A 19090-nucleotide genomic window follows, 5' to 3' on the forward strand; every position below is an offset into this window, starting at 1 on the left:
CACAAGTCCATCCCAAAGAAGCCCTTGTAAGAGCACGCTGCAAGTCCATCTTGAAGAAGAACGTGGAAGTGTGTGCCATGAGTCTATTCTGAAAGAGAGCTGGAAGAGTATGGAATGAGTCCATCCTGAAGAAGACTTGGTAGAACATGCAACAAGTCTGTTCCTGGCAGAGTGTGTCATGACTGCGTCCTGAAGAAGGCCTGGAGGAGCGTACCTCGAGTATGTACTGGAGAAGACCTGGAAGAGCGTGCCACAAATCTACACTGAAAAAGAAATAGAAAAGTGTGCCAGGACACCTTCCTGAAGAAGACTTTGGAAGTGCATACCACATGTCCATTCTGAAAATCTGGCAGAAGTTGCGGCTACTCCATCCTTAAGAAGGTCTTGGAAGAGCATACCACAAATCCATCAAGAAGAAGACATGGAAGAGAGTACTGTGAGGCTGTTCTGAAGACAACCTTGGAAGAACATTACACTAGTTAGTTTTGATGACTGTCTGGAAGAGTGGGCTATGAGTCGGCCTTGAAGAAGATCTGAAAGAGCGGACTATGTATCCAATTTGAAGAAGACTTAGAAGAGCGAACTATGTACAGTGGTGGCTCGCAGAGAGAGTGCGGTAGGGCAGGGGAGGGTCAGAGTGGGGGGGGGGGGGGCATTGTGGAGTCGGACATAGGACGGCCAGGAGTAAAGTAAGTAAATAAATAAAACTATTTACCTTGCGCTCCCTGCATCACCAACTCGTTCCTATGTCGTTCACGGCCAACTTTGAGGATTTGGCGCAACCAACCCTCAAACGGTTGCAGGAGGAGCTAAATGCTCACCAAAAGCTTCTGTTTACACATCTGCAGACAGGAAAAATCTTCAGACTGCCACCAAAACCACTGGAGATTCTCCGTAGGAGAAAGAAATTGACTTATAAAGAGAAGATTGCTTTGGAGCCTCCTACACCTCCAAAGCAGAAAAGACGCAATGAGATGGGCAATAGCACTTTCACTCTCAACCTTCTCTTTCTACTGCTCTTCCACCATTTTCTCTCCCACCTATAACCACCTTACACCTCTCCTCCTCCATACACACTGGAGGGTTCACCACACTCATCTTACGAGGAGGGTAGCCTACTTCACCCTGCTGACCCCTATGATATATGGATGACCTGTTGGATGGCAAGAACAAACCTAACTATGTACCCCTGGACTCGCTAGTAGTCTACATGGCGTGTAAGCGTGTGAAGGCCCGGGATACAGGATACTCTCCCCTCCATATATGGACAGTAAAAGGTTGGACGCAGCAGGCAAGAGTAGGCATGTAAGTAGCCACACACTCGAGAATTGCCACCTCTGATGGCCTGCTCTCTCGATGTGACGGGGCGCATGAGATGCAAAACCTCTTCTGCACTTCCCCGAGAAGTATATGAAGATATGGCAAGCGCTAGTAACAGGGTAGAAACCCATCTCTGATGCCGCGATTTGATCCTCCCTGGATTCGGTTGTATCTGGGGCCCAAGGGATTAACACCAATATTCTGGGCTGACCTCATGCCTAGCTCTTGTGTCTCTGATTTTAAACCAGTGGTACAACAGCATCTGCTAAACTTGACATTCATATCTATGGACTGCAGGTGGACCAGATGCTGGAGGAAATTAAAGAAGACACGGCCAAAGCCACGGGTTCCCTCCCTCCTTATCTTTCGCAGGCAGCAGTACAGTACAGGTCAGGCAGTAAGACCACCTCCCTAGACCCTTGCACTTCCTATTAGTAGCAACAGCAATCCTACCACCAGCAATCACCGCGGGACACTCCAGAAGCCAACAGGGGCAACAGCACCAGGCATAGGGACAAAGGAGACTGCAGCAAAGGAACTGCCTCCTCCAACCAGTGACCCTTCAAAGCACACTAAACATCTGACCCAAAAAACACACCCTTAGCCCCAAACACCAGCATCTTCCAATACAACTACATCTTGACAAGGGTGTCTCCTCCCTCTGCTTCCTAATCCCCAAAATGAGCGGAAACTTTGGGCCTTTCTGGACCTCCGGCCTCTCAACAAATACGTCCTTTCAAGTAATTTTCACTTGGTAACTGTGCATGATGTCATCTTGCTGCTGCAGCAAGGAGACTTCATGACTGCACTCTATCTAAAAAACATCTATTTATACATACCCGTACATTGTGTTCATCGCCGTTATCTACACTTTGTGGTACATTATCAAGTCAAGGTTTTGTCGTTTGTAACGCCACAGCTCCAGGGTATTCACCAAATGCTGAGCTGTGGTAGCCACCCTTCTCAGAAAGGGGGCACTCGCATGTTCCCCAACCTCAATGATTGGCTGATCAAGAGTGCAGCCAAGAGTATCTCACTCACACCCAAGCCACCATATCCCTCTCCACAAGTTGAGATTTACCATAAATGCCGCCAAGGCCCATTTCAGCCCCTTCAGATTCAGCCCCTCTTTGCGGCTGTCCTTAATACGGCCACTGGCAGAGCGTACCCCAGCCTACCAGTGGTGCAGACATTTCAGCCGCTGCTGCCTCTTTTTCAACCAGATCATCACTCACACAGTAATGCGCCTCGTAGGACCCCATGCCAGACTGCACATGCGTCCGCTTCAGTGGTGCCCATCAGCACAATGGTCACAAATGGAGGGTTACTTGGAACATCTAGTGTTAATACGGACAGCACCCATCACTTTCTGCATTGTTGAAACTGCTACAATCTGCTACAGGGCTGGCCCTTCACACGGACCATGTTCCATAGGTAGCCATCGCCACAGACTCCTCACCGTCCAGACCAGGAGACATCTTCAACACCCAACTATTTAGGGTATATCATCACCACATGGAGATTCAGTGCAAAGTAGTCCTCATAAAAATGGAAAACATGACCGTCATGTAATACCTCCAAAAGCAAGGCGGCACACACTCACCACCGTTGTCAACATTGGCGCAGAAGATTTGTCATTGGATGATTCTCTACTGAATAACCTACCGATGGAGTATTTTCCAGGAGTGGAAAACTTTGCAGATCTCCTCAAACCGATGCAGCTACAAGTTCGGGTGGAAACTTCATCCAAAAGTCAAACTGCCGTTCTCCTCCCCTTGGAGGTCCCTAAGGTCGACTTCTTCACATCCGCACAAAACGCAGAATGGAAAAACGTCCCCTCCAGATTCCCACAGTACATGGGCAATGATCTATGGATGAATTAGTCCTGGATCTTTGCCTACTCTTGTCATCCTCACCCGCTCCTTCCATATGTTGCCTGGAAGCTTTGGCAAACCTCCCTCACCCTCATCCTGTTGGCTCCCACATGTGAGAGACAACTCTGCTTCTTGACCCTCCTTGAGATGTCCTTTGGTATGCACGAGAAGCTAACCAACAGGCTGGATCTTCTCACTCGGAACCAAAGCAGAGTCATACATCCCAACCCCAGGCTGCTTAATCTAGTCATTTGGGTCCTGAGGTCCTATAGTTTATCGCAACCCTACCTCAGGAATTCACTTCCACCCTGAAGGAAGCATGCAAGGGCTCTATATGAGCTTGGTATGCTGCAAAGTTGAAAATGGTTGCTCATTTCTGCATTTCCAAGCACCTGGAACCTCTTAAACCTACAGTTCAGGATATTAGTCTGTTACCTCTTCCACTTGAAAAAATCTGGCCTCACTTATACTTCTATACACCTTCACTTGGCCGCTATTAAAACCTACATAATGAAAAAGGAACACTCTTCTTTATTAAAAATCTGTGTCTTCCAGGGTTTCTTGAAAGGACTGAAACTGGTTATTACACTCAAAATACCCCTTCTTCACCAGCTGGAACCTTAATAGTGTTCTTACCAGCTCATGGGTCCCCTCTTTTTGAACCACTGCCCTTTGCAGTTCCTCTTATGAGAAGGGCACCTTCCTTGTTTCTCTCACATCCTTAAGATGTGTTAGCGAGCTACAGGCCCTTACTTTAGAAAACATTTTCTACCCGATTCCTAAAAACAGGGTTGTCCTTAGGACTAACCTGGGGTTCTACCAAAAGTGGTGGTATCCCCTTTCCACCCCAATCAGACCATGCAGCTCCTTGTCATTTTTTTTCAGCCGTACTCCGTAGCAGAGACTGCCCATCACACCTTTGGCATCGAGCTTACCCTTGTATATTACATTGACTGAACCAAACCCTTTCACAAAATGAAGCAACTTTTAGTTGCTTTTATTAAACCTCACAGAGGACCTGCTTTGTCAACGACTGGCGTAGCCGGATGGATGTCAAATGTATCCAAGACTGCTACATGATGGCTAAAAGAACTTTGCCTGCCACTCCAAGACTGCATTCCACACGCAAAAAAGGAGTCACGATGGCTTTGCTTGAAATATCCTCATACTGGTACTCCACACACTTTTGCCTAGCATTACTGTATGGCTGTCTTAGCACGCCAACAAGCTAGAGTTGTCATACTGTTATAAGAACTTTGTTTCAATCATCTGCACTATCCAGTGGCTTACCACCTGTTAAGGGTGTGCTGCTCGGCAGTCTATGCAGAGCATGTTTGTCTACAGCCACATATGCTACAAATGGAATTTATTACTTAGACCTGTAAGCATCTGTTCATAGTATGTGGTGCTTAGATTTACATGCGCCCACATGCCTCCCTGGAAGCCAATGGTTGCTGCAGATGTCCACTTCTTATTCTGTCCTATCTACTACTCCATCTTTGCTCTCAACCTCATTGTAAGAAACAAACTAACAATGGAGTCAATGCCTATGCACATTGCCAACAAAGGGTGGAGTCACTATACCATTGTGACGTGAAAGACTTCTTTGGAGAAAAAACAACGGTTGCATACTCCCGAGCCCAACACTAGATGGCAGGAGTTTGCAAAGCATGTGAATCTTCAGCGCTATACACTACGAATAGATGCTTACAGGGTAAGTAGCATATTCCTTATTCATCCATCTACAGGACAACTCACCAATCTATCCATTACCGATTACCCTAATGTAAAGAATCCATGCAGCAGCATTACTGTAGCAAAACCCATATGCCTGCAAGGAAAGGTCCTCCATGATTCATTGTGAAGGAATTCTCAATCACTTCTTCTGCATGGAAACTCATACAACCTTACTTACAGTGGAAATGCATCCACTTTTCCAGCCCCTGAGCCCCGCGTCTGCTGGAGCATTCCTTATTTTTCCATAATCTACCTGGTTTGAGCCTATTAATTCTCCTAGCTTTTCACCTCCTGGACATCCCTGCTTCATCCAGGCTGCCATCTCCCGGTGGTATCTTCCCTCTCCCATATGTTGCCTGCCAGACATTCCAGCCTCCTCCAGCTCATCATCTTAGGATGATTTCTACCTCTTAAGTCCGTCAAATGCTTGGCTACTTCCGCCTTTTCAGGCCCATGGCTCCTGCCTCCCTTGGGATGTGATACCCCTCTAGCGATACGTTCACTGAAAATTCCTCTCAGCCCCTGACATTCCCTACCTCTGCAGGGTACTCAACCCAGTGTGGATTCCGAGCCTCTTCAATCCACCCACTTGCTGAAAGTCCTGCTTTCTGTGCTCCTTGTTTGCTACGCAGACTCCTTCTCCCCCCCCCGCTGGGAATTTTAATTCCACTTCTCTGCCCTGCACCTGCTGAGACGTTCCCCGTTCATAGGTACTTACCTTTTTGAGGAATTCCTAAATTCTCCTTCTCACTAAGAGTTTCTTCCTTCTTTAGACTCTAGCTTGTTGAAGGATTCGCTAACACTCTTGCTGAAGGATTGTTTTCTTCTCTGAACCCTCGTTTTTTGAGGGATTGCATAACTCACTTATTGAAAGATTTGTTCCTTGACACACCCCCGCCTGTTGTGGTAAAACCCAAACCTGTTCGAAGGATTGCTTCCTTCTCCAGACCATGAATGCTTGTTCTCCAAAATGCCTGTGGTAGCAGAAGTTCACTTACTCTCTGACCCCTCTCTCTGGGTTAACACCTCTCCACCTTTTAAACCCTCCATAGCCTCCTATTTGCTGCTGAGAGGTTAAGGGCAGATCAGCAGATAGTAAACATGGCTCTAGGGCCCGTTTACTTTTCCTTTCATCTGTTGCATTCATACCGAAGAGGAAGGTTAGTATGGTGAGTCATTGGTTTCAAAGGACAAGCAGTGACTTCTCCTGGTTGCATCAAATTGATGTCTGTGCTACGGAACGCATGAAGAGTAGCCTCTACTGGGTCCAACCTTCCACCTCGTGGTAGAAAACTGTCCACTCCCCAATGTAACATTGCACGACAGAAACCCTTAATGCTAGCCCTAATAATAGCTGCCTGTCTCAACTAGGTTATAGGGAATGACAGGATCTCTTCTTGGACTCATTCTACGTTGATGAAGTTTCCCAGAGAAGTGAGAAGCAAGAATGCAGACAGGCTATCCTACTGCTGTCGAACTGCCGGTTCACTACAGGAGGTCGGCAGCAGCGACATCTGCTCTGTTGTACCTGGCCCTGCTCTGTTTATTCATAGCGGATAGATAGGAAATGGAAGGTCCCCCACAGCCCCTGCTCACGGTTTAGGTTACTAATGGCAATATTTTGAGAAGACTTTGAATCCCACTCTCCGACAAATTCTGAGCACTCCATGCAATGGTGATCCAACACAGCAGGATATGCCGCGGCTCCTGGAACGGAATGTGGACAATTAGTTTGACTGTGTTGGGCCCACAATAGTGCAGAATGTTGAGTGAACAGCAAAAATGTGCCTCTGGGTCAAGGAGCAAGACTGTCTCGGCACCGCCTGAGTGGTGATTATGTTGGCAGCATGTATGGCTGGACTTGAGACGTGGGAAGAATGTCCGTGTCCTGCAGCGGTGCACTGCACAGTGTGCGATCACTTAAGAGTTTGCTGTTCCTAATGTTGCTCTTCACTTAGGACTTGTGACCATTGTGCGCAGCACGTGTGTTGCCCAGTCTGGTGCCCACAGTCTTTTAGGTGCCCTCTGATAATTCGATGTTCAGTGATGAGGAGTTGACTGATTGAAGACACATTTCTAGTGCACCAGCATGGGTGCTACGTTCTAGTGGGTTGCCAGATGGTGAGCACTTGGTGGAACTTTGGACAGTTGCTCAAGCTCTGTAATAGCTATGGAGGTCCCACTTTCCTCCTAAGGACTGTGTTTAGTAGTGTGGTGCTTGTAGTAAGGGCTGAGCCTTGCTAGTAAGCATGCTTGGAGATTTGGGCTCCCTTCTTTTTCATTTTTTTTTTTTTGAATTTCGATCATTAATACAACCATAAGATTAGTAACAGCAGTCTTACAAGTTAAAAAAACAAACAATAAAGAGGCTCAAGAACTAAATATTTTGATCCTGCAAACAATTCTCTATAGTCAAAAGTGCTGATGCCGCAACTGATTTTAGAATAGCAAGTAATCCTTAAAGTACGTTTACAAGTTATTCAAACAGAAGCGTGTGCAGCCAGAGAAATCGGACAATAAAATCCAAAACGAAAAGCGAGGGGATCTAGATTTTAGAGCTGTATTCTCCTCTTCAGCCCAGTTTATGTAATTTTATCAGTGAACATTGTTGTCTGTCACAAAGTTTGTTTGGCTTATATACAGACTTAAGTCCGTTTAGGTGCTGTGCGCCTTTCTTTAATCCTAATCCAACACTCTGCAACCTATGTTAGGCACCTTCTGTGGTCTGCAGGTGTATCTGGGCCTTACGCAGCCCAACAGTAGACGTATTCTACTATTTCTTTCTCATAGTTGTAGAGTTTGACTTTGAAAGGACCGTCCAGTGTTGGCACCATGGTGTAATCCACTATTTTCCTAAGCACTCCCCTGCTTGGACCAACAGGATCTCATCAGACGAGAGCTTTGGTCTTTGTCTCATCCATAGGCAGCAGCAGGTTCTCACGGAAATGGACGTGAGTTCTTGTTTCATTTTTTATAACTCTTTTTATTGATGAAAAGAAAAAATCAGCTCAAATTAAACACAGTTGACAATAAAATGATACAGTGCACATAACATTCACAGTCTTATCAGTTTGCTTGATCAACCCGATCATACAATACAGCGTAACCTCTCAGTTTGCGACCACCCTATGGGGACATGAATTCTTGATCCAGAGGTCTGTTTGTTTCTTTAGAACCATCTCCTGTTTTGGAAGGACTGTATTTTGTTTCACAACTCGCAGGCAGGCAGCCAGATGCGCCGTTGGTCAACCTGGACCTGCTTCTATTTACAGCACAGTCATCAGTGAATATGTAAAATAGGAAACCCATTTATAAAGGTAACTGAAGCAAGAGTGGGGGTTTAAAAGAGGGCCTGTAAGCTCTTCAAGCAGGTTCCACAGGTTTCTGCCTTGGGCAGACAACCGAGAAGTGAGATCCTTGCCTTTTTCATTCTCCTGGAAGGGCAAGAAAGGAAAGCAATTGACCCTTTGTAATCACAAGATTGGACCTCGTGTTGGGGCTTCTGATCAGTGAAAGTGTCAAATGCCACTGATTGGTTGAGACTCCGGTCTGGACATGATATCTGGGTCATCTAGCTGTCATTAAGTGAGGTTAATCAATTGGGTTCCATAGTCCTTGACTGGGCTAAAACCCAAAGGTAAAGAATTGGCATGTTTAAATTATGTCAACACTTATTACGTCTGCATGGTAGCCTTTCCAGTACTTTCCAGTACTTTAATATAATGAGAGGAAATGGATATGTGTTAAACTTTAACAAATCCCCTGTGTTTAAAGAAGGTTTGTCATTAGGAATCCTAAATTGGATGTTTTATTGAAGTTGCAAATTTCCAACGTTTTGTACTTTTGACTCTGACTTAATGACCAACCTGGACTCGGGGATTATACAGTTCTTTTCCTCTAGTAACAACTAAAGAAGACACACCTGAGAAGGGAAATGGATACATGGCATGTACAGGTATGCCGTTCTTGTAGTACTGGGACTGATACGTTGGGTAGTAGTAGAGATTCCCCCCTCCTTCACCCTGGCTCTGGTTCTTCACACGTTACCTTAACTGTGTTAGTAAAACCAGATTTTAGAGACACTATTTGTTTAGTGAGAAACACAGAGCTCCCCTTAGTGCAGCCCTTTGACGCCCATTCTAGGTCTGCCTGTTAAGTCAGTGCCATGGTGGGCATCACCGTGGACCCTTTTACATAGCCTCATCCCTTCGAGACCCTCTTGATAGTCTGTTTACATCGCAGAATACGCCATCTTTAACAGTCACTTTGGGAGTATAGCATACCAGACTCCTCCAGTATTGCATTAACACCCTGTGTAGTGGCAACATACAGGGGCATCAACCTTGTGGGGTTTCCGTCTTCAGTTGAGCTCTTAACTTAACACAAGTCCCACAATCTGGAGGACACGAGTCAACCAAGGGACAGTAAGACAGTGGCCTTTCAGAGACCGGATACTGCATCATCCATGGGTGATAACTGACAGGGACTCAGACCAGGCTGGTGCTTCCCAGCCCAGCCCAGGGATGTGCCAGGAACCACCCGGGGAGTGTGATGCCAGTGCTTCAGCACCACAATACAGACCGTTACCCCTTCCCAGTAAAACAGACATACCAGTCGGTGCAGAAATAGGAAATATTCCTCAAAAAACACACAAACGTATCAAGGCTACATCAAGCTTAAAGGTCGCACTGACTGTCTCTCCAACTCCCTGAAGAGACCCCGGCTTATTCGGACCTGCCACTGGCAGGTCACCTCTCAAGCTTCTATAACCTTGGAGAGCAAGCATCCCTTAGACAGACCTGTATTCTCTTGCAACACATTCTATGAGGAGGACTCTTCCTTAGCAATGATTCCAGGAATGAGTGGAGGCCTAATAATCTCTTAGAGAATGAGACAACAGTCTAAATGTAATCATGCCGCCTAGTCAAGAATACAGTGGGGCTCTACTGGTTCTCAGGCAGGTAGTAAGATGACAGTACATCTTGGGATGTGGGGGAGGAAAAGTGGGAAGTGTCGGAAGGGGTGTGGCAAAGAGTCTTCTGAGCAGAAGTAGCACCAGAGGAATGGCACATATTTCTTTTAAAAAAGACTTCCTGCATAATTGGCAAGTTAGTATAACTATTATATATCTGAAAATGGTAGGTGCATGGGTAACCTTGATGGGGAAAATGTGAAAACCCTCTGTGGTTTTAAATACACCCTGGCAGGATACAGGTTTGTACATCCCTGCAGTGGTAGGCCCTGAAGAATGTTGGGGGGCGTTAAAGTCATTCAAAATATCAACAAATGAGGACTTTGGACTGTCTGTACTTAGGTTTCATGTGGTAAAAGGTTGATCACCAAGGGTTCTGCAGTAGTTGTTCATTGTGAGAGGTATCCCTTTGAAATATTCTTCTTTACTAGGATTGCTTTGAGGAAAAGGTATTCTCTCCATAAAATATTTATAGAAACAGGAAAACAGTACAGTTTTAATGCACGTTTTCCAAATATATTAATTAAGGGGTGTCTTGGAAGGGAGCTGATGAGATAATCTAATAGTTTGTGGGCTTCTCCTGTACCAAGGTAATTGTTTTCTACAGCAAAACATACATTCCATCAGAAACGTTCTGTAAACTCCAGAAATGGTGGATGCACAGTAGGAAAATACAGTGGCGTAGCATAGCAAGGTCAGGTGGTACCCGGTGCGGAAAATTTCTTGTCACCCCCACAAATTAAAATTATTAAAAGAAAGAATTTTTATTTTATTTTAAAAACACTTATTTTTGCCATTTTGTCACCCCCCTCATTGATGACACCTGGTGCGGCCCGCACCCCCTTCCTACGCCGTTGGGGAAATGTATGTGCCACAATAGATGCAGTGCCTGCTAGCTATATCTGTTCCCTTCTGGTTTCTTCAGGATGCAGAGCATCTCCAAAAGCATCTTTCTTTACAGTCACAGGGACCTGAAAATGAAAGAACTTATTGAATAGGCTCAGGGTTACGCACATCAAGCTGGTCTTGTGGTTGGTAGAGCGCATAGGTACACATTGAGGACAACAAACAAACCCCAAACAGTGCCTTTGATTGTAGGAGTTGCCACCATATGTCTTTAAACTCCAACAACTAACAACTTCGGGCGTATCCTGGAAATCATATCCACTTGTGACATACTTTTACCATGTCAAAGGGTTCGAAACCCATCACTGTGCTCCACCCTCCTGGCACAGATCAAATGGAATGGTGGTGAGGTTTGAGTACCCACAAGCCTGGGCTAGTGTGCCTGTGGAGTAGATTACTCACTAATGTGCTCTGTGATTGGTTCCCTGCAGGTGCAGATCGATTCATGGATGATATTGCTCGTATGATTGGTTATCGCCCGTTACCCTACATGAAGTGGTGCTGGTCAGTTTTTACCCCCTTGGTCTGTGTGGTAAGTCCCTGTCTTCCTTTCATTGTTCAACCAATAAGAGGAGCTCTGCAGTTGTAAACCAAGCCTGAGGAGCTATAGCTTTATCCAGAATTGTCTTAAGAGGTGATTAAATATAATCAAATATTTGTTGCCGGAAGATGTACAGCTTGATAAAATGTGTTTTGGTGCCTCACATGTTGATTTCTGGACATTTAAAAAACCTTGATCTGCCCAATTATCCTTTGTAATGTGACTGAGGGGGGTCTACATTTGGGTTAAACTATTTTGATAGACATTTTGTAGACACAAAAAATTGAGAGCTGTCAAGTTGTGCATTTTTGCTAAATACAAGGCATTACATCTAGATCAAATCAATTTGAGAGTCATAATTGTTTAGTTCAGCCACTATTGTGAAAGCAGCTAAAATTATACAGAACTGATTTGCTGTATTTCCTTCACTGCTGAGAAATGATTTTAAAATGTCCCTGCGTCTCCGAGTAGCATTTGGCCAAAGGAAACATTTTAATAGAAAGGACATGCTTCTGAAGAGTCTGCCACTGTACCAGATCATCCATCCACTACGTTTTCACATTCTTATTTGGGATACTTTGCTCTGATCTGTCCTTCTTTTTGACATATCAATTGGGTTTTATTTGTACAATATCACACTGAGTACTTTATCTCTTCTGTGTTCGCACTTCTCATTGCCCACCCCAGCGAGAAACCAAGCGTTTTGCATGGTTATCTGCATAACAATTCCTCCAGCCCCTGTCCAGATGTTTGCGGATGCTTCAAAATAATGTGATGTTACCAGCCTGTAGTTTTACCAGGGTTTTCCACTGTAGGTCAATACCAATGTTTCAGGACATTGACATAAAGCAAATATGCATACGGTGATTATATATATTTATATATATATATATATATATATAGCTAATTTTGTAAAAATCGGGCATGGAACTGGCCCTCCTTGGACCCGCCCTCATTTGCGCACCCTAGATTGGTTGTCCACAAATTAATATTTACTCCAGTATTGGAGCTTTCATAGATTCACATGCCTGAATCATTCCCTGTCATCGAGACGGGAGTCTCCGGTACATAAAAAAGCATTGCTTAGTAGTATAGCAAACTGAAAAAAGGCCTAGGCCCATTTTCCTTTGCAACCCATAACCTTCGTTATGTAAAAAAGGACTAAATCTGTCTCTGAACCAATCAGAGCCTCTCACCCTCTAGAACACTCCTGAGAGAACCTTCTCCCCCTCAGATTTTCTACCGCACGTTGTGCTAGGGAGTCTCTTTTGAGCTCTGCTCAAATTCTACAGTTGGTTCTAGATTGAGGAGATTTTTCAACTGATTTTTCTTCATCATCTTTTGGAGAATGGCTGATAAGGAGAAGGGTTTGTTTAGAGCCTGTGCCACCTGTTCAAAGAAGAGGTTATATACTGACGACCCTCATAAAGATTGTATATACTGCCTTTACCCACACCATCAGGCAAAGGAGTGTAAGGTATGTCGTACCTTTTCTAATAATACTCTGAGGGATCGTGAAGGTAGACTGATAATTTGGCTCCAAAAACTTAAGACCAGGAAGGACGTCGTGTCTAGTGACAGTGATGAGGCGTCAACTGCTTCAAGGAGGTCTCAGAAGAGCGGTAGATCTCCTCAGGCTCATACCTCAGGGGAGAAACCTGAGAAGGCTCTTAAAAAGATCACATCTGGGTCTTCAGAGCGCAGTCCCTCAAAATCTCCTCAAATTAAGGAAAAGGAGAGTTAGGGTCATGCTTCAGGGGTAAAACATTCAAAGAAGACAAGTTCAGAGCCTTCAAAATCACCCCTTAAAATTAAACATACGCTTAAAAAACCAGAATCTACTTCGCCTGAAGGGAAATTAGAAAAATCTGCATCGTCGACGGGATAGTCGACGAAGAAAGTAGCGTCGTCGACGAAGAAAAGTGAGATAAAGGTCATTATTAAACCTGTACACTGCCGTCGACGATGACATCGTTGACGGCAGTGTCGACGACGAGAGCGTCGATGACGACAGCAGTGACAACGACCACAACTACGTCGTCGACGGCACCGTCGACGACAGTGACAACTGCATCGTCGACAACGGCAACGATGACTACAGCGTTGACGGCTGCATCGGCGACGACGGTGTCATCGGCGGTTACGATGGCAATCTCGTCGACTGGCTCATCGATGAGGGAAAAAACCCCAGAAAAATTGGATTTTGCCAGGAAAAGAAGGATTACCCCGGACATTACATCTCCTAGTAAGGTAACTCCTCTGGTTCCATCCCACTTGTTGGAGGAGGAAGACTCGCAGGAGGAAGATAATGAGGGTCCTTTTGGTTATGCAAGTAGCCCCTCTCAGTTACACGTTAAATGTCAGGAAGATGACTGGGAGGATGATTATGGGGGTTATCAAGACCGCCCCCGACAACATGATCAGGAAGAGATGGTGAGTGTTCCAGCTTCTCTACTGATGGACTGACTATAAGAGGAGGTATCCTTTACCTCATTCTACCCAAAGGATTCCAGTGACTACGTCGCATTCTGTTCCATATACACCGGTGCGAAGACAAGAGGTACCGGTTCCTGTGCCAATATCACCATTGCCGCAACCGGTTCTAGACACATCTGACGATGAGGAGCAGGAGGAGGGGGAGATAACGGACCCTAGTAAGGAATGGGATGATTATCTAATTCCGTCCCCTTCATCTCCTTCACCAAGGCCTGTGGATTCTCCTCCGGAGGACATCGGAGGGTTCCATAATCTTATGGAGAGAGCTGCACAGAGATTTGCGCTCAATATGTCATCGGACAAAGCAGAATGCTTTTTATATGATTTCAAGGAGCCGTTTCGCAAGACGGTTAGATCTCTTCCAATTGTGAGTCATCTATGGGAAGAAGGTCTCAAGGTTATGGAGACTCCGGCAACGGTTACGCCAGTGCTTGCTAGACTGGACAAGAAATACAAAGCACCTTCGGATGCTCCGGCTTGTTTACTAGGTCACCCCAAACTGGACTCCGTTATAACTCAAGCGGCGCAACAAAAATCGAGGAATCCGTCTGCTCCAATTTCAACGCCACTGGACAGAGAGGGTATGCGCTTGGATAATGCAGGGAAGAGGTTTTCGTCCATGTCTGCCCTTCTGGTCAAGGCAGCAAATGCCCTAGCCATCCTGGGCAGGTATGATAGGCAAATGTGGTGCGACCTATCACCATACATAGACAGCATACCTGAGGCTGACAGACAGGAAGCCAGGAAAATCCTTGAATAAGGTGAAAGGACTTTGGCTGAAGTCATAGATTGCGCAATGGACATTGCGACCACGGCCTTCAGATCTTTGGGAGGAGCGGCTGTTTTGCGCAGACAAGGATGGTTGAGGCAACATCTTTTAGGCCTGAAGTCCAGAATAAGATCTTGGATCATCCTTTCAATGGAGAAGATCTGTTTGGGAAGCATGTTGATGAGGCCTTACAGAGTATCAAGAAGGATACAGAAACAGCGAAATCTCTTGGAACATTGCAATATAGAAATGTTCCTTTTCATGGCTCAAGAGGTAGGGGCCGATCCTCTTATAGAGGGGGTTACCAACAAGGCCGTTATTCTTCCTACTCCACATCATCTCAGCCATATCGTCAACAATATTGACAGAGACAAACAGGAGGTTTCACAAAATCTACTCCTAGAGGTCGAGGAGGTCGCCAAGGGAAAGACACCACCCGGAGGCAATGACAGTCTGGTGACACCTATTCCTCATATGTCGCATGTTCTCCTGGGTGGAAGAATTTCCTATCATCTTCAAAATTGGCAGCAAATAACGACGGACCAATGGGTCCTCAACATAATACAATTCGGTCATACTCTAGAGTTTCTGGAAATCCCCCCCTTGTAGGTCAAGTATTTGCATCAGATGCATCAAGAAATTCGGACAATGCTCCGAAAGGGAGCAATAGAACCGGTACCGAATTCCCAGAGAGGAAGGGGATTTTATTCCCGTTTTTTTCTGATCAAGAAAAACGTTCTTCAATGGCGCCCCATTTTGGATCTCAGATCCCTAAATACTTACCTCAAGGATCAATCCTTCAGAATGATCTCCCTTCAAGATATTCTGCTGCTATTAAACCCAGGGGATCATATGGCCAAACTAGACTTACGAGATGCGTATTTTCATATCCCAATCTATCCTTCACACAGGCAGTACCTTCTTTTCGTGGTGGCCGAAGATCATTACCAATTCAAGGTACTTCCTTTTGGTCTGAAATCAGCCCCGAGGATTTTTACAAAATGCCTGGCTCCAGTGGCAGCGGTTCTAAGGAGACAGAAACACCAAGTATTTCCTTACCTCGACGACTGGCTAGTCAAGGCTCCATCGGCAGCATCAGCCCGGTTGTCAACAGGGGCTTGCGTGGAACTGTTTGCCAGATTAGGTCTGACTCTAAACGAGGAAAAGTCAACTCTTCAACCGTCAAGAAATATCACTTTCTTGGGAGCAATTCTGGATACGGAGGTAAACGGAGCGTTCCCCTCCAAGGAAAGACAGCGGGGAATAATATCTCTATCCCAGGCTTTTATAAAAAGAAAGTCTCTTTCAGTACGCAAGTACAAGTCATTGCTGGGAACGATGTCATCTTGCATTCCCCTCGTACCTTTCTGCAGACTAAGGATGCGTCCGTTACAAGAGCAGCTGGATCTTCAATGGCATCAAGCGACGGGATCCTTCGAAGATATACTCAAAGTAACGCTGATCATGATCCACGTGGCAACATGGTGGACCCGGAAACGAAACATCTTGCAGGGTCTTTCTTTCCTGACTCAACCAGCTCCATTAGTGGTTATGACAGATGCGTCCTTGGAAGGCTGGGGAGCATTCCTTCAGGATCTGCAGGTCAGCGGTCGCTGGGAATTGAACGAACAGCAATTGCATATCAACCTTTTGGAGCTCAGAGCCGTCCGCTTAGCATTGTTGGCGTTCCTGCCAAGGAGTCAAGGTGCAGCCGTGTTGGTAAGAACAGACAACACAACAGCAATGCACTATTTGAACAAACAGGGAGGAACAAGATCACTCTCCCTGTCTCGAGAAGCCCAGTTGATATGGGAATGGGCTCTACAACACGACGTATCCATTACAGCGGAACATCTTCCAGGGGACCAGAACACCAAGGCGGATACTCTAAGCAGACTAAAGTCTGTCTGTCACGAATGGGAGATCGACAACGAGATTTTGAACAACATCTTCCAGAAATGGGGAACTCAAGACAGTAGATCTTTTTGCGACAAGGGAGAACAGAAAATGCCAGTTCTTCGCAAGCTGGCTTCCCCAACGGGGATCTTGGGGGAATGCGTTTTTGATGGCATCGTCAGGCATCTTTGCCTACGCCTTTCCTCCAATTTCCCTCCTGCCGCAGGTTCTTATGAAGATCAAGAAAGAGCCATGTAGGTTAATCCTGATAGCTCCGTGGTGGCCCAGACAACATTGGTTTGCGGAGCTTCTTCTACTGTCAGAGGAGCGCCCGATTTGCCTGCAGCCGATACCGTCTCTGCTGACAATGTTCCAGGGGGAAGTTCTTCATCCGGATCCGAAATCTCTGCATTTAGCAGCCTGGCTCCTGAATACTGCGAATTTCAACATCTGAACATCCCTGCAGAGTGCAGGGAGATTCTATATAGAGCCAGAGCGGATAGTACAAACAAAACATACCGGATGAAGTAGAAGAGGTTCTGTTTATGGTGCAAAAGGTCTAACATTCATCCGCTGCATTCGGAAGCTCACGAGATTATTCCATACATCTTGCTTTTGGCTAAGTCAGGTTTGGCTCATGCATCTATAAAGGTACACCTAGCTGCAATCTCACGCTTCAGAAGAACTGCCTCTGGTCCGTCTCTGTGGTCGGCTAGAGTCATCAAACAATTTATGAAAGGACTGTTCCGAGTTTTCCCTCCAATAAAACCTCCACCACCTCTCTGGCAATTGAACGTTGTTCTTTCCCAGTTAATGAAACAGCCCTTTGAGCCAATTCACAGGGCAGAGCTGAAATTTCTATCGTGGAAAGTTGCGCTTCTCATTGCGCTCACTTCAGCCAGGAGAGTGGGAGAGATTCAGGCTCTCACGGTCCAGGAGCCTTTCTTGCAATTCAAAGAGGACAGAATAATACTCGAACTAATCCAAGATTCATTCCAAAAGTTCCAACTGACTTTCATCTGAACGAACCATTAATTCTCAAACGATTTTTTCCACAACCATCAACAGCGGCGGAAAGAGCTCTCCACTCGCTGGATGTCCAGCGTTGTTTGAAGTTCTATTTGCAGAAAACTAAGCCTTTCCGCAAGTCTTCACAACTTTTTGTTGCCTTTAGCGCACCCAGGAAGGGTTTCCCTTTGTCAAAAAGGGGTATTGCCAGATGGATTTCCAGTGCCATAGAGTATTGTCATCCGGCAGCTGGTCGACCTCTGAATGCACTAGTCCGTGCACATTCGACAAGAGCAGTCTCCACCTTTACTGCTCTATTTGCAGGAGTACCGATCCAGGATATCTGCAGGGCGGCGACCTGGACGAGTACGCACACCTTCACCAGGCATTACTGCTTGGATGCAGCCACAGGGAGAGATGTGGCGGTGGGAGAAGCGGTGCTGAGGAACCTTATCCAGTAACGGTGAGTCTTCTCTACCATCCCTCCTTCCTTTATTATCTACTTTTGCACATTTTATTGTTGTTTATTGTATTGGATGCCATTTGCAAGGTATTTTTGATATGTTGAATTTGGTTTTACAGATACTATCTTTATCACACTATATATGTTCCCTTGTTTCAGGTTCTGGGTAACAAAAAATGTGCATTTATTTACTGCTCGCTATTCTGATTCAGGCATGTGAATCTATGAAAGCTCCAATACTGGAGTAAGAAAACAAGTTACTTACCTGTAACTGTAGTTCTCCAGTATTGGACCTTTCATAGATTCACATGCAACCCACCCTCCTCCCCTGAGAGGCTCACCTCGGATTTAGCACAAAGAGTGTTATTGCAAAAGTGCACGAAAATCTGAGGGGCAGAAGGTTCTCTCAGGAGTGTTCTAGAGGGTGAGAGGCTCTGATTGGTTCAGAGACAAGTTTAGTCCTTTTTTACATAACAAAGGTTATGGGTTGCAAAGGGAAATGGGCCCAGGCCTTTTTTCAGTTTGCTATACTACTAAGCAATGCTTTTTTATGTACCGGAGACTCCCGTCTCGATGACTGGGAATGATTCAGGCATGTGAATCTATGAAAGGTCCAATACTGGAGAACTACAGTTACAGGTAAGTAACTTGTTTTCTTATAGGAGGTCCAAAAGTTCCTTAAATATAAAAATACGTGACTCTCCATGGAATTGCTCATGTTTGGTTGTCCTCTCCCAGGCCATACCATCTCCATGCGTCTCATTCTTTCCCTGTGTCCAGATGCAGTATCTCCTCTCCCACCTTCTGTCCAGTACTTGATTGTGGCAGGATAGCACTGAACTTCCAGTTTCACTGTCCCACAGTTACCAATACATTGATCTCTTATTCAAACTGAGTGCACATTACTGTTAAGACTGACCCAAAATGAACCAGGTGTCTGAATCTTCGTCTCACTTGAAATCCTGTAGATGGGCTTAAATCGGGAAACTTTTGAAGCCTAAGCTAATCTGACCACTCCAGAGAACTCCTTGTCTAAGACTGGAAAAACACATATTGCCCGAGCAAACAGTGGATCTTTATTATGCCAAACTAAAACGAGCAATCACAC

The 19090-nt window shown here is 45.5% G+C and overlaps 1 protein-coding gene across 2 annotated transcripts in view; it reads left to right on the top strand.

Annotated features, from left to right (window-relative positions):
• The window catches only part of LOC146797322 (sodium- and chloride-dependent creatine transporter 1-like), a 360543-nt gene that overhangs the window by 304007 nt on the left and 37446 nt on the right, over window positions 1–19090 (top strand). For both annotated transcript variants that reach the window (XM_085624332.1, XM_085624333.1), the window contains exon 12: window positions 11241–11341. In XM_085624332.1, the coding sequence (XP_085480458.1) occupies window positions 11241–11341 (101 nt within the window). The remainder of the gene's footprint in view (window positions 1–11240; window positions 11342–19090) is intronic.

The sequence above is a fragment of the Triturus cristatus genome, chromosome 9, assembly GCF_964204655.1.
Source record: "Triturus cristatus chromosome 9, aTriCri1.1, whole genome shotgun sequence".
Lineage (NCBI taxonomy): Eukaryota > Metazoa > Chordata > Amphibia > Caudata > Salamandridae > Triturus > Triturus cristatus.